Raw genomic sequence first — 14,546 nt, forward strand, 5'->3', positions numbered from 1 at the left:
TTATAGACAAACATGTTAAAGGTAAAAGTTATAAGACCATCTCCAAGCAGCTTGATGTTCCTGTGACTACAGTTGCACAAATTATTCAGAAATTTAAGATCCATGGGACTGTAGCCAACCTCCCTGGACGTGGCTGCAGGAGGAAAATTGATGACAAATCAAATAGATGGATAATGCCAATGGTAACAAAAGAGCGAAGAAAAACTTCTAAACAGACTAAAGGTGAACTTCAAGCTCAAGGAACATCAGTGTCAGATCGCATTATCCGTCATTGTATGAGCCAAAGTGGACTTCATGGGAGATAACCAAGGAGGACACCATTGTTGAAAAAAAAATCATAAAAAAGCCAGACTGGAATTTGCCAAACTACATGTTGACAAGCCACAAAGCTTCTGGGACAATGTCCTATAGACAGATAAGACCAAAATGGAACTTTTTGGCAAGGCACATCAGCCCTATGTTCACAGATGGAAAAATGAAGCATATCAAGAAAAGAGCACTGTCCCTACTGTGAAATATGGAGGAGGCTGTTATGTTCTGGGGCTGCTTTGCTGCATCTGGCACAGAGTGTCTAGAATCTGTGCATGGTACAATGAAATCTCAAGACTATCAAGGGATTCTAGCGAGAAATGTGCTGCCCAGTGTCAGAAAGCTTGGTCTCAGTCGCAGGTCATGGGTCTTGCAACAGGATAATGATCCAAAACACACAGCTAAAAAACACCCAAGAATGGCTAAGAGGAAAACATTGGACTATTCTGAAGTGGCCTTCTATGAACCCTGGCCTAAATCCTATTAAGCATCTTTGGAAAGAGCTGAAACATGCCATCTGGAAAAGGCATCCTTCAAACATGAGACAACTGGAGCAGTTTGCTCTTGAAGAGTGGGCCAAAATACCTGTTGAGAGGTGCAGAAGTTTCATTGACCGTTACAGGAATCGTTTGATTGCAGTGATTGCTTCAAAGGCTTGTGCAACAAAATATTAAGTTAAGGGTACCATCATTTCTGTCCAGGCCTATTTCACGAGTTTTATTTTTTTTTTAATTCTGTGGAAGCATGGTTGAAAAGCAATGTCTGTCTTTCGTTTTTCATTTTCATAGATTTTTTTATTTATTATTATTTTTGTCAGATTCAAGTTATTTCTGTGACCATTGTGGGTTTTTCTGTCATTAAACGAGGGGGTACCAACAATTTTGACCACGTCTGTATACAATGGATAAGGGATCATTTTTATATTGGTGGCGGTCTGACCGCTCGGACCCCCACTTTTTTCCCAAATGGAATGTCAGTGCGCATGGTCAGGCGCTATTCCATTCCATCTCTATGGGACTGCTGGAGTGCTTTATTCAGCAGCAGCCCTATAGGGAGTGACAGGAGCATCAGGCAGGCATGAGCACTGCCACTCTACTCTAATCAGGAGAAAAGTGCCCTGGTCTGGTGGTTGGTGGTGGCCCCAGCAGTTGGACTCCAACTGATCAAAAAGTTGTCTCCTATCTGGGAGATATGTGACAACGTGTTACAATCAAAGTCCTTCAGTAAAAATCAGCTACTTAATCATTGACTGACTTCATTACTTAGGATTATTCATAAACCTTAGTTTTCAGAATTTGAAAAAAAAATGATGGATTCTTTGAACATTTTTCCAAATTATGTCTTCAAGGTTTTTCCTTGTAGGTGACCAATTTCCTAAAACATTTCCAGTTAAAGATCACAGTTCAGTGAATCATCAACCACTTTTTTTTCCTTATGTCCCATAAGCTTGCATGGACATAAATCTATGTCATTAGCCACTGACAATAATAGAGAAAACTGGGTTGTCTCATTATAATGATAAGAAGTCTAGATGACTTTGTCCCATCCACCATGTGTCACCATGGATAGGTGATATACTGTACGTTCCAAGTGTGAAAATGTATTAGACTTAGATGGCAGCAGACAATTTATGAAATGTACAATTTCTTACCTCAACAGACAATATTTTCTTGGACTCAACACTTCAAAATTCATTACCGCTCCTTCATAGAACTGCTTTGTTTTTCTTTCAGATACCTTTTTAAGGATGAGGTCAGGAGATGTGGTTTGTGGGACCAAAATAGCAAACCAAACCCCATTCCCAACACATGTAGTTAAGGGAATCTGTTATAAGGACAGAGACCCCAACTCCAGTGCTGGGTCAATTACTGGGCTTATTACTACAATTCTTATAAAATCACTGCTTTATCTGCTGAAGCTCCGCTTCTCCTCTTTATGATGGGTTGTCTAATTCCGCACCTTTGTTGATTTATAGGCTTTATGCCTTTAGCAACGTTCTGCCTATACACAATCAATGGAAGGGGGTGGTGATAACCCTTGCTTATGAATGTGGAGGACTACATAGCAGGAGCTTATCATCATCATCAATGAGAGGACTAGCAGAGCTGCAGCAGATAAAACTGATGTTAGTAAAACTAGAGCAAGCAGCTCAGTAAGTGACACTTTGCTGCAATAAAGGTTTGCACCCCTAAATTGCACTGCCCTCAGATGGGACAGCAAAAATATGGTGATAGATTTTTTAGTAGGTTTAATTATACACAAAGACTTATAATTGTGTGACCAAAAAAGGTAAAGGGTAACTGTTCAATAATTTAATGTGGAATTCTTGATTTACTACTAGTGATGAGCGAGCGTGCTCGGATGAGGTGTTATCCAATCATGCATAAGTGAGTATTTTCGGTGTGCTCGAATACTATGTTGTAACTGTGTTCAATTACTATATTCAAGTCACAGGTAATCCCTGCATGTGTTGCGGCCATAGAACAACTGCGAGACATGCAGCTACGGCGACTCAAAAATAGTACACTCTGTAAGTGCACGAGCGTTCTTGGATAGCACTTTATCCGAGCCCGCTCGCTCATCAATATTTGCTAGATATTTTTTGATTGTAGTAGGTTACTACTTTTTAGCATCGTGGTATAATTAATATGTTGTGTGTTAAGTTTAAAGATGTTACATCACATCTGCTGTTTAACCCCTTAATCCCATATGACGTACTATCCCGTCGAGGTGACCTGGGACTTAATTCCCAGTGACGGGATAGTACGTCATATGCAATCGGCTGCGCTCACGGCCGGGTGTCAGCTGACTATCGCAGCTAACATCCGGCACTATGTGCCAGGAGCGGTCACGGACCACTCTTCGCACATTAACTCCCGGAACACTGCGATCAAACATGATTGCAGCATTTCTGGGGCATAGGGAAGCATCGCGCAGGGAGGGGGCTCCCTGCGGGCTTCCCTGAGACCCTCGGTACAAGGCGATGTGCTCACCTTGCACCGAGCGTCTCCTCCCTGCAGGCCCCGGATCTAAAATGGCCGCGGGGCTACTTCCAGGTCCTGCAGGGAGGTGGCTTACAAGCGTCTGCTCAGAGCAGGCACCTGTAAGCCTGGAGCAGTGCACGTCAGATCGCTGATCTGACACAGTGCTCTGCAAAGTGTCAGATCAGCGATCTGTCACTATATAGTGATGTCCCCCCCGGGACAATGTGATAATGTAAAAAAAAAAATATTTAGATGTGTAAAAAAAATAAAAAATAAATAAATAATAATTCCTAAATAAAGAAAAAAAAATATTGTTCCCATAAATACATTTCTTTATCTAAATAAAAAAACAATAAAAGTACACATATTCAGTATCGGCGCGTCCGTAATGACCCGACCTATAAAACTGTCCCCTAATTAACCCCTTCAGTGAACACTGTAAAAAAAAAATGAGGCAAAAAACAACGCTTTATTATCATATCGCCAAACAAAAAGTGAAATAATACGCAATCAAAAATACGGATATAAATAACCATGGTACCGCTGAAAACATCATCTTGTCCCGCAAAAAACGCGCCACCATACAGCATCATCAGTGAAAAAATAAAAAAGTTATAGTCCTCAGAATAAAGCTATGCAAAAATAATTATCTTTTCTATAAAATAGTTTTTATCGTATAAAAGCGCCAAAACATAAAAAAATGATATAAGTAAGGCATCGCTGTAATCGTACTGACCCGAAGAATAAAACTGCTTTATCAGTTTTATCAAACATGGAACGGTATAAATGCCCCCCCAAAAGAAATTCATGAATAGCTGGTTTTTGGTCATTCTGCCTCACAAAAATCGGAATAAAAAGTGATCAAAAAATGTCACATCCCTGACAATAAAAACGTCAACTCGTCCCTCAAAAAACAAGACCTCACATGACTCTGTGGACCAAAATATGGAAAAATTATAGCTCTCAAAATGTGGAGACGCAAAAACTATTTTTTGCAATAAAAAGCGTCTTTTAGTGTGTGACAGCTGCCAATCATAAAAATCCGCTATAAAACCCGCTATAATAGTACAACAAACCCCCCTTCATGACCCCCTTAGTTAGGGAAAAATAATAAAGTTAAAAAAATATATTTATTTCCATTTTCCCATTAGGGTTAGGGGCTAGGGTTAGGGTTAGGGCTAGGGTTATGGCTAGGGTTAGGGTTGGGGCTAGTGTTAGGGCTACAGTTAGGGTTGGGGCTAAAGTTAGGGTTAGGGCTACAGTTAGGGTTGGGGCTAAAGTTAGGGTTAGGGTTGGGGCTAAAGTTAGGGTTGGGGCTAAAGTTAGGGTTGGGGCTAAAGTTAGGTTTGGGGCTAAAGATAGGGTTAGGGCTAAAGTTAGGGTTAGGGCTACAGTTAGGGTTGGGGCTAAAGTTAGGGTTAGGATTACATTTATGGTTTGGATTAGGGTTAGGGGTGTGTCAGGGTTAGGGGTGTGGTTAGGGTTATGGTTGGGATTAGAGTTAGGGGTGTGTTGGAGTTAGGGGTGTGGTTAGGGTTGGGATTAGGGTTAGGGGTGTGTTGGGGTTAGGGGTGTGTTTGGGTTAAGGTTTCAGTTACAATTGGGGGTTTCCACTGTATAGGCACATCAGGGCTCTCTAAACGCAACATGGCGTCCGATCTCAATTCCAGCCAATTCTGCGTTGAAAAAGTAAAACTGTGCTCCTTCCCTTCCGAGCTATCCCGTGCGCCCATACAGGGGTTTACCCCAACATATGGGGTATCAGTGTACTCAGGACAAATTGGACAACAACGTTTGGGGTCCAGTTTCTCTTGTTACCCTTGGGAAAATAAAAATTTGGGGGGCTAAAAACCATTTTTGTGGGAAAAAAATGATTTGTTTATTTTCACGGCTCTGCGTTATAAACTGTAGTGAAACACTTGGGGGTTCAAAGTTCTCACAACACATCTAGATAAGTTCCTTGTGGGTTTAGTTTCCAATATGGGGTCACTTGTGGGGGGTTTCTACTATTTAGGTACATCATGGGCTCTGCAAATGCAACGTGACGCCTGCATACCAATCCATCTAAGTCTGCATTCCAAATGGCGCTCCTTCCCTTTTAAGCTCTGCCATGTGCCCAAACGGTGGTTCCCCTCCACATATGGGGTATCGGCGTACTCACGACAAATTGGACAAAAACACTTGGGGTCCAAATTCTCCTGTTACCCTTGGAAAAATACAAAACTGGCGGTTAAAAAATAATTTTTGTGGAAAAAAAATGATTTTTTATTTTCACGGCTCTGCCTTATAAACTGTAGTGAAACACTTGGGGGTTCAAAGTTCTCACAACACATCTAGATAAGTTCCTGGGGGGTCTAGTTTCCAATATGGGGTCATTTGTGGGGGGTTTCTACTGTTTAGGTACATCAGTGGCTCTCCAAACGCAACATGGCGTCCCATCTCAGTTCCTGTCAATTTTGCATTGAAAAGTCAAACGGCGCTCCTTCCCTTCCAAGCTCTACCATGCGCCCAAACAGTGGTTTACCCCCACATATGGGGTATTAACATACTCAGGACAAATTGCACAACAACTTTTGGGGTCCAATTTCTTCTCTTACCCTTGGGAAAATAAAAAATTGGGGGCAAAACGATCATTTTTGTGAAAAAATAAGATTTTTTATTTTTACGGCTCTGCATTATAAACTTCTGTGAAACACTTGGTTGGTCAAAGTGCTCACCACACATCTAGATAAGTTCCTTAGGGGGTCTACTTTCCAATATGGGGTCACTTGTGGGGGGTGTCAATGTTTAGGCACATCAGGGGCTCTCCAAACGCAACATGGCATCCCATCTCAATTCCAGTCAATTTTGCATTGAAAAGTCAAATGGCGCTCCTTCCCTTCCGAGCTCTGGCATGCGCCCAAACAATGGTTTACCCCCACATATGGGGTATCGGCGTACTCAGGACAAATTGTACAACAACTTTTGTGGTCCATTTTCTCCTGTTACCCTTGGTAAAATGAAACAAATTGGAGGTAAAGTAAATTAAAAAAAAAAAAAGTTAAATGTTCATTTTTTTTTAAAACATTCCAAAAATTCCTGTGAAACACCTAAAGGGTTAATAAACTTCTTGAATGTGGTTTTGAGCACCTTGTGGGGTGCAGTTTTTAGAATGGTATCACGCTTGGTTATTTTCTATCATATAGACCCCTCAAAATGACTTCAAATGTGATGTGGTCTCTAAAAAAAATGGTGTTGTAAAAATGAGAAATTGCTGGTCAACTTTTAACCCTTGTAACTCCCTAAGAAAAAAATATTTTGGTTCCAAAATTGTGCTGATGTTAAGTAGACATGTGGGAAATGTTACTTATTAAGTATTTTGTGTGACATGACTCTGTGATTTAAGGGCATAAAAATTCAAATTTGGAAAATTGTGAAATTTTCAAAATTTTCACCAAATTTCGTTTTTTTTCACAAATAAACGCAGGTAATATCAAAGAAATTTTACCACTATCATGAAGCCCAATATGTCACGAGAAAACATTGTCAGAATCACCGGGATCCGTTGAAGCGTTCCAGAGTTATAACCTCATAAAGTGACAGTGGTCAGAATTGTAAAAATTGGCCCGGTCATTAACGTGCAAACCACCCTTAGGGCTTAAGGGGTTAAAGGGCAATATTAGACTGTGTATTAGACTGTGGCTGCATGACTTCAGCCATATACATTAACTCTGAATCACTGCACAGTTTAAGAAAAAACATAGTTTTAATGTCAATTAAATGGACCAAAACACAAAGGAGACTAGCCGGAAAGGCGTGTGATCTGTGGCTTCTCCTTGCCTGCTGCCCTGGAGCAACAGGAGTCTCCCTGCATACATGGATCGGGTGCCATGTATCAGCTAACAGGTTCCCTTTAAGAGGAATTGGGAAGAAAAAGTTTGCTCTTCTCCTGCAGTGTCCAAAGGTTCCTTAGTACATCCATTTATTATGTCATTTTTCTAAAATTCAGGTGTTAACCCTGCGTCACCTCATGCTAGTTAGATCTTACTAGTCAGTGAAGTGGAGACATTTTCCAAGCTTCCCACGCCTTATTGCTGCCCCACTTGGTTTGACTGACTCCCATGAGAACAGGGCTTGTAATAGTTTCCATATCCGTAGTGGCCATCTATACTGTCTACTCTATAGACTCTAAAAGGGTACGTGTCCATGGTCAGGAAACGCTGCGTGTTTGACGCTGCGTGGGGCCGCAGCGTCAAACACGCAGCGTCCAGATGTTCCAGCGTAGTGGAGGGGATTTTTTGAAATCCCGTGTCCACTATGCGTGGAAACACGCACGCGGTGGCCTGCGACTCCGGACATGCTGAGCGTCTTTTCAGATCGCAGCATGTCCGTGTTCCTTGCGGCGACGCAGCGTTGCCGCAAGGAATATCACAAGACCCTATGCGAGGAATGCGATGATCCCGGATGTGTACAGTTAACACATCCGGCATCATCGCGTCCCAGAAGGGGGCGGGGCTTAGCGCCGAGCGGCTTAGCCGCTCCGACGATACCGCCGGCCATCCTGACCGTGGACACGTACCCTAAGACTCTACAGTCTGCCTTATCAGTGGCTGGCAGCATGGAGGAAGAAAGTTTCAAGTAGCTAGAAATTTATGAAATTGCAACCTGGGAACTGGTTTTCTTTAGCTTCGTTGTCTTAGTATTTCAGATTAGTATAGTGGTATTATTTGACACTATACAATGGTATTACTAATAATGGTTTATATTATCTCTGCTACATGCACTAATGCACAGTATTTACACCTTTGTCTTATGTGTTAGGGTGCTTTCAAATAGCATTTAGGTACCCGTTCGGTGGCCCAGTCGAGGCTAATGTCCAACTTTCCCCCCCACAAAACGCAATTTGGATACATGTGCCAATGGTGCCATAGACTATAAATGGTGCATCATTTTCGGGCATGTTCACCTACTGGAGGCGTACAATTAGACATACTAGGGTCTGAGTGTCTTTCTCGAGTAGGCGTACACGCCCGAAAATCATGCACGGTAGAGCGCATGTTTGCCCTGTTGGCGCGATTATAGTGTATGGCCCCGACGGAACATTTGTTCGAATTCCGTTTTACAGGGTAAATTGAATGGGTGTTTAAACGCAATGTGAATGCTTCCCTATGAAGCTTATCCTTTTATGATACCACTACGTACATGGCTTTCAAATGTTAAATTCTCTGCAATGCCATATAGCATGTATACATTATTATTGTTATATTTCCTTTCCTGCTTATCACAGAATTAATAAAAATGGCATTCTTAAAGAGGTCCAGTCACCAGGTCAAAACTAGCCTGTTTTGTGCCTATTCCTGCTGCTCCTCTGAGTATTACATTTTTTTCCTTTTAAATCTGCCATATGGTTGTATAGAAAGTGGCCTTTTTATTTAGTACTCTTTTTTATGGTCTTTAGCAAGGGTGCGCTGCTCAGAGGGTAATAATGCAAAGCAGCCTAAAAACATGGCCCCTGGTAAACACCATAAAACGTAGCTCTAAATAGAACGGCCCATGTCTCCGGAAGCATATGGCAGTTTAAACAAAAACAGTGAAATACTCTAGGGAGCAATGGGAATAAAATAAGAGCGAAAACTGAGCACTTCTAATCTGGTGTCGGCTCCTCTGTAAGATTAATAGCATCATGTCATAATCAGCTGACTGGTTTTAATTTAGGCTGGATTTACAGTCCTTTGGTCTCGTCTGCTCTTCTACAACCTCTGTATTATACTCATATGTCTCCAGGGAGTTTGCTATATTTCCACATGAATTCTGGGTGCAATAACTAGATATTAATTCTTTTTACAGCCAGTCTGTTAGGGAAAATCATATTGAAGTAGTATCCTTTGGCTTTCTCTTATTTTTGTGCTTGCTATATAAGAATGCCAGTGAGTTGTATCATCATGCATAAGATAAGCACATAACATACTGTTACTTGGCAGCTGTTTAATCGAAGGTTAGAACTCCTTAGTTACACAGTCAATTTTGACCTTAATGACAAGGCCAATTTTTACAATTCTGACCACTGTCACTTTATGAGGTTATAGATCTGGAACGCTTCAACGGATCCCACTGATTCTGAGATTGTTTTTTCATGACACATTGTACTTTTTTCAAACTTTTAATTTTTGTGCCCTTAAATCAAATTTATTTCACACAAAATAGTTTATAACATTTCCCACATGTTTACTTTACATCAACAAAAAGTTGAAAGCATAATTTTTTTTGTTAGAAAGTTAGATGGGTTAAAAGTTGACCGGCGATTTCTCATTCTTCCAACAAAATTTACAATACCATTTTTTTTAGGCAACACATCACATTTGAAGTGATTTGAGGGCCTATATGACAGAAAGTACCCAAAAGTTACACAATTATTATCTGCACCCCTCAAGGTGTTCAAAACCACATTCGAGAAGTTTATTAAACCTTCAGTTGCTTCACAAGAACCGAATGTGGGAGGAAAACATTAACATTTAACTTTTTCACAATAAAATTTACTTTAGACCTAAACTTTTATATTTTCACAAGGGTAACAAGAAAAATTATGCAATTTTTCCTGAGTACTCCCGATACCCCATATGTGGGGGAAATCGACTGTTTGGGCGCACGGCAGGGCTCAGAAGGGAAGAAGCACAGTTTGACTTTTTGAATGTCAAATTTCCTGGAATCGAGAGCAGGCGCCATGTCGCGTTTGGAGAGCCCTTGATGTGCCTAAACAGTGGAAACCAACCACAAGTGACCCCATTTTGGAAACCACACCCCTCAAGTATTTTATCAAGGGATATAGTGACCATTTTGAACCCACAGATATGACACAGAATTTGATTGCATTAGGTTGTCATATTGAATAAGTAATTAGTGTTGAGCGCAAGTGCTCCTTACTTCAGTTTGGGTTCTCGGGTATGCACTGAATATCACGGGTGCTCAAGTGACATGCTCGAGTCCCTGCCATTCATTTTTGGACACCCCCAAAAAAACATGAGGGGATCCACAATACTCCATGCATACCTGATGCAAACTCGAGCAGCAAGCACTTGCGCTTAAAACTAGCTTTCAGATCATCTTTTTTTTTTACTTTTGAAAAAAAAAATCCTAGCTCCAACCCTAACACAACACTAACCTCAACCCTAACCCTAAAACAACCCTTACCCTAACCTTAACACAACCTTAACCCCAACCCCTACACAACCCTAATCCCAACCCCAATCCTAACTGCAAAGAATAAAGTAAATTACAATTTTTTATTTTATAATTTTTTTCTAACTAAAGTTGTGACAAAGAAGGATTTGATTAACTATTTTTTTTATTATTTTTATCACTGTGATGCCATCTATCACAATTATCAAAAGGAACCAATAGGAAGAATTCCCTTTTGTTGCCGCGTACCAGCTGGCAGATCACTCCATTTTTTCCAGGAAGATGACGAGGAGGTATGGGTATGGGGGACAGATCAGGAAGGCTCAGGGATGGTGAGATATCAGGGGTGCTCAGGGGACCCCTTTTCTCTCTTATCTAATATGCTAGATCATATCAGAGGAGAGAAAAATGAATTGTTAATCAGACTTTTTTGTGATCACCGTAATTCGCTGAATAATGTCGATCACATGACAGGGGACCGTAAAAAAACCGTCCCTGCACATGTTCTCTGTGTCTCAGCTACCCCCAGTAGTTGAGACCCTGGAGATTTTCCAATGTTTGGGGGCGCTATACCCGTTGAAAACCAGCACTGAGAAATAAGTACCCTTAACTGCCGCCGTTAAAAGGCGTATCGGCAGTCATTAAGGGGTTAAAACCCTTCTCCAGCTGATCAATATTTACAGTATAAAACCTATTCATTTATCCATTAGTCTACTCTGAGCAACTCTATGTATGCTTCCTTTTCAATTCACATCTAAAATAAAGAAAATGTTTCTTTCATGTTCCGTATCACAACGGGTCCACAAAACATTCGGACTGCACTCAGACATCGGTTTTTACTGTTTGCCAGGAAAAGCTTGATAAACCTCTATGATTTTTTGCATACAAAATAAATATTAACTGTGGCAAAAACGGGCACACTGACCAAACAGTGATGTGAATCTGTTCCAACACACTGAGAGAATCTTTCCATTTTTTTTCATGAACATAAAAAATTGCATATTTGCGTGAGGCCTAAACCAGCCCCTTCTCTGTCTACTTGTAGAGGAAGGGGGCTGCTTAGCCATTTAAATTAGTAGTTAACAGGCCCACAGTCCTTCAGATCTAGTCGTATACTGACACATGAAATGTTTTCCTGCGTCGAGAACAGGATCGTAAGCAAGGTAGGGATGGCAGTGCTATAGCGACCAACAGATCAAGGAACAAAAGCAAGTTATCAAACTTTCATTTTGCCATCATTGAGACATCATTTGTATGTTGTGTTCCCCTCCAGAGAGAACATCCCAATGTCTTTAAAGGGAACCTGTCACCATGAAAATGCAATATTTGATATTTACTGTAATTTTGTGAGAAAAGATTCAGTATAACTTGTGTTTTAATCATTTAATCCTCTTTAATTTAATAGTAGGGTAACTATAGGATATCGTAGGGACAGGCACCTCCCTAGGTATCTTTCATAAGTGTCTAACGATACTTTGGTGATGGTATTTGTGTAATTCATGTTATTGGACAATTTTAATTTAAATATTAAAAGTTATATTTTAGTGTATCAAAAAACTAGAGTATTTTCTTCTTGGTGATTCCTATCAGTGACTGACAGCTTTCTTTGTATAAATAAGAATACCGAAGTAGCTGTCAGTCACTGATTAGACCGCCCACTGGACTGAAAGTTTTATAAAGAGCAGAAGTTTGAATTATTAAATCACAGACTATACTGAATCTTTTTGTACACATTATATGTCAATCTACCCAGCTTCCCCTGCTCTATAAAATGGTGCCGGCAAATAGGACTGCAATTTTATGATGGTAGTTTCTCTCTAAAGGAGTAAGCTGGTTCATTCACTTCCATAACGAGAGGTGAGTGTGGATGGTGACATCATTTCTACAGATAATTACCTACTCGCATGCTTAAGCTGCAGATATCTTGTACTTGTCCTATCCTAGTGCACAAAAGCCTTTAGATATCGGTAGACATGACAACACCAGAAAACTGCTCACCTACCGATGCCCAACAGAGCAGAACCAGATATAACCTCATACAGTCATTGTATCACAGCAGAGGAAATGATGGCCAGATGACAGCTTTCTGGGGCAAATTGATTGCATTTCAAATTCATAAAAGTATTCACCAGTAACATACTATAATAGACATAAAAAAATGTTGGTGCAATGATGACGCAATACTAGGACAAGAATTATTACCTTGGCCATATGTTCTTTTTTGCCTGTCCCTTACGAGTACCCACTTATCTTTTAACTTTTATGTGAATACTTGTATTTCGTATTAAGTAACAATTATGAGACGTTTTTTCTTAGAACTTGACATTGAGTCGTTCTTCTTTCATTCCTCCTGAAAATGTATTAATAAATTGACACGTAGGCATTACATTACATTATCTGTCCTTACACACATCAGGATTATTATTTAATTGGAAATTCAAGTATTTGCTAAACCAGACCTGTCTGGAGAGCCAACTGGTTCTATTTAAAGGGACATTTCATCTAGGTTTTTTTTATTTAAATTCAGTACCCCTACCCAATTGTTGTTGCTTCACTGATTCCGGACCAGTTTTTTCTCTTTCTTCAGTGTCCTTTCCTCCCAATGTGCCGGTAATAAAAGTGCAAATTTTCCCTTCAACCAACTGGGTGTATACAATCAAACCTCTCTGTTGTTGTTAGCTTTTTCTCGTCTGACACTAGCCAATCAAAACATGGCTGAAAACATGGCTGCTCCCACAAAGGAGTTTTTTGGTATAAAAGTTGGTTGAAGGGAAAACTTGCACTATTATTACCGAGGGGTATAACTTTCAAATTAAGGTGCACAGAAGAAAAAGAAAATGTGTTCTAGAATTAGTGAAACAACAAATGTAGGAGGTAAAAAGTCCATCTAAAGGTGCTCTTTAATTCATTGTCAGAAGAAATGCTATGTGAGATTGTTACTATCACACTTCTCCGAATACCAACATGTCTGGTGCCCAGTCTCACATTTAGAGGAAAAATGAAATATCATCAGTTTCATCCATATCCATAAATATAATATTTGCTATCCACTATCAAAGTTGCCATAAAAATTATATTTGACCACATATGACTGTCCAATAGATTGCATGAATTCTAGTCAAACATTTCCCTATTGCATATACAGTTCTGTTTTTAACTATAATAACTTTCTTTTTATTTAACTGCTCTCTGAATAACACTAGGAAAAGCATCAGCCTTTAGAGCTTCACTTAAAATTGCAGTTTTTGTCCTCAGTACTACAACAGGTGAGAACATTTTCTAATTTTCTCATGCCATTCTATTACCCATGCCTGTTTTCCACCAGCTTCCTGAAGTGCAGGCTGAGACTTTATTCAGCCTACACTAGGGGGCAGAGCTTTCTCAAAATTCATTTTAGCTTCAAATCATATAAAGACCACTCGCAAGTTTAATATTTCTGTATGTGTCTTGTTACTCAGGACCATTTTTCTTTTTAAGATACTATTAAAACAATTTTTGTTTCTTCCAAACTGCAGAAACCATAAATGTTAGCAAAATTGATTAGTAATTTATATATACAGTACAGACCAATACTTTGGACACACCTTCTCATTTAAAGACTTTTCTGTATTTTCATGACTATGAAAATTGTACATTCACACTGAAGACATCAAAACTATGAATTAACACATGTGGAATTATATACTTAGCAAAAAAGTGTGAAACAACTGAAATTATGTCTTATATTCTCGGTTATTCAAAGTAGCCACCTTTTGCTTTGATGACTGCTTTGCACACTCTTGGCATTCTCTTGATGAGCTTCAAGAGGTAGTCACCGGGGATGGTTTTCACTTCACAGGTGTGCCCTGTCAGGTTTAATAAGTGGGATTTCTTGCCTTATAAATGGGGTTGGGACCATCAGTTGTGTTGTGCAGAAGTCTGGTGGATACACAGCTGATAGTCCTACTGAATAGACTGTTAGAATTTGTATTATGGCAAGAAAAAAGCAGCTAAGTAAAGAAAAACGAGTGGCCATCATTACTTTAAGAAATGCAGGTCAGTCAGTCTGAAAAATTGGGAAAACTTTGAAAGTGTCCCCAAGTGCAGTGGCAAAAACCA

General features: G+C 40.0%; 1 protein-coding gene across 7 annotated transcripts in view; it reads left to right on the top strand.

Moving 5' to 3' along the window:
- MYRIP (myosin VIIA and Rab interacting protein) overlaps nucleotides 1–14,546 on the top strand; it is a 1,107,682-nt gene that overhangs the window by 969,339 nt on the left and 123,797 nt on the right. For 3 of the 7 annotated variants that reach the window (XM_077269059.1, XM_077269058.1, XM_077269060.1), the window contains exon 12: nucleotides 13,652–13,714. The exons of the other annotated variants lie outside the window; for them this stretch is intronic. In XM_077269059.1, coding sequence (XP_077125174.1) covers nucleotides 13,652–13,714 — 63 coding nt within the window. The remainder of the gene's footprint in view (nucleotides 1–13,651; nucleotides 13,715–14,546) is intronic. 7 annotated transcript variants of the gene reach the window in all.

The sequence above is a fragment of the Ranitomeya variabilis genome, chromosome 6, assembly GCF_051348905.1.
Source record: "Ranitomeya variabilis isolate aRanVar5 chromosome 6, aRanVar5.hap1, whole genome shotgun sequence".
NCBI classification, from domain to species: Eukaryota; Metazoa; Chordata; class Amphibia; order Anura; family Dendrobatidae; genus Ranitomeya; species Ranitomeya variabilis.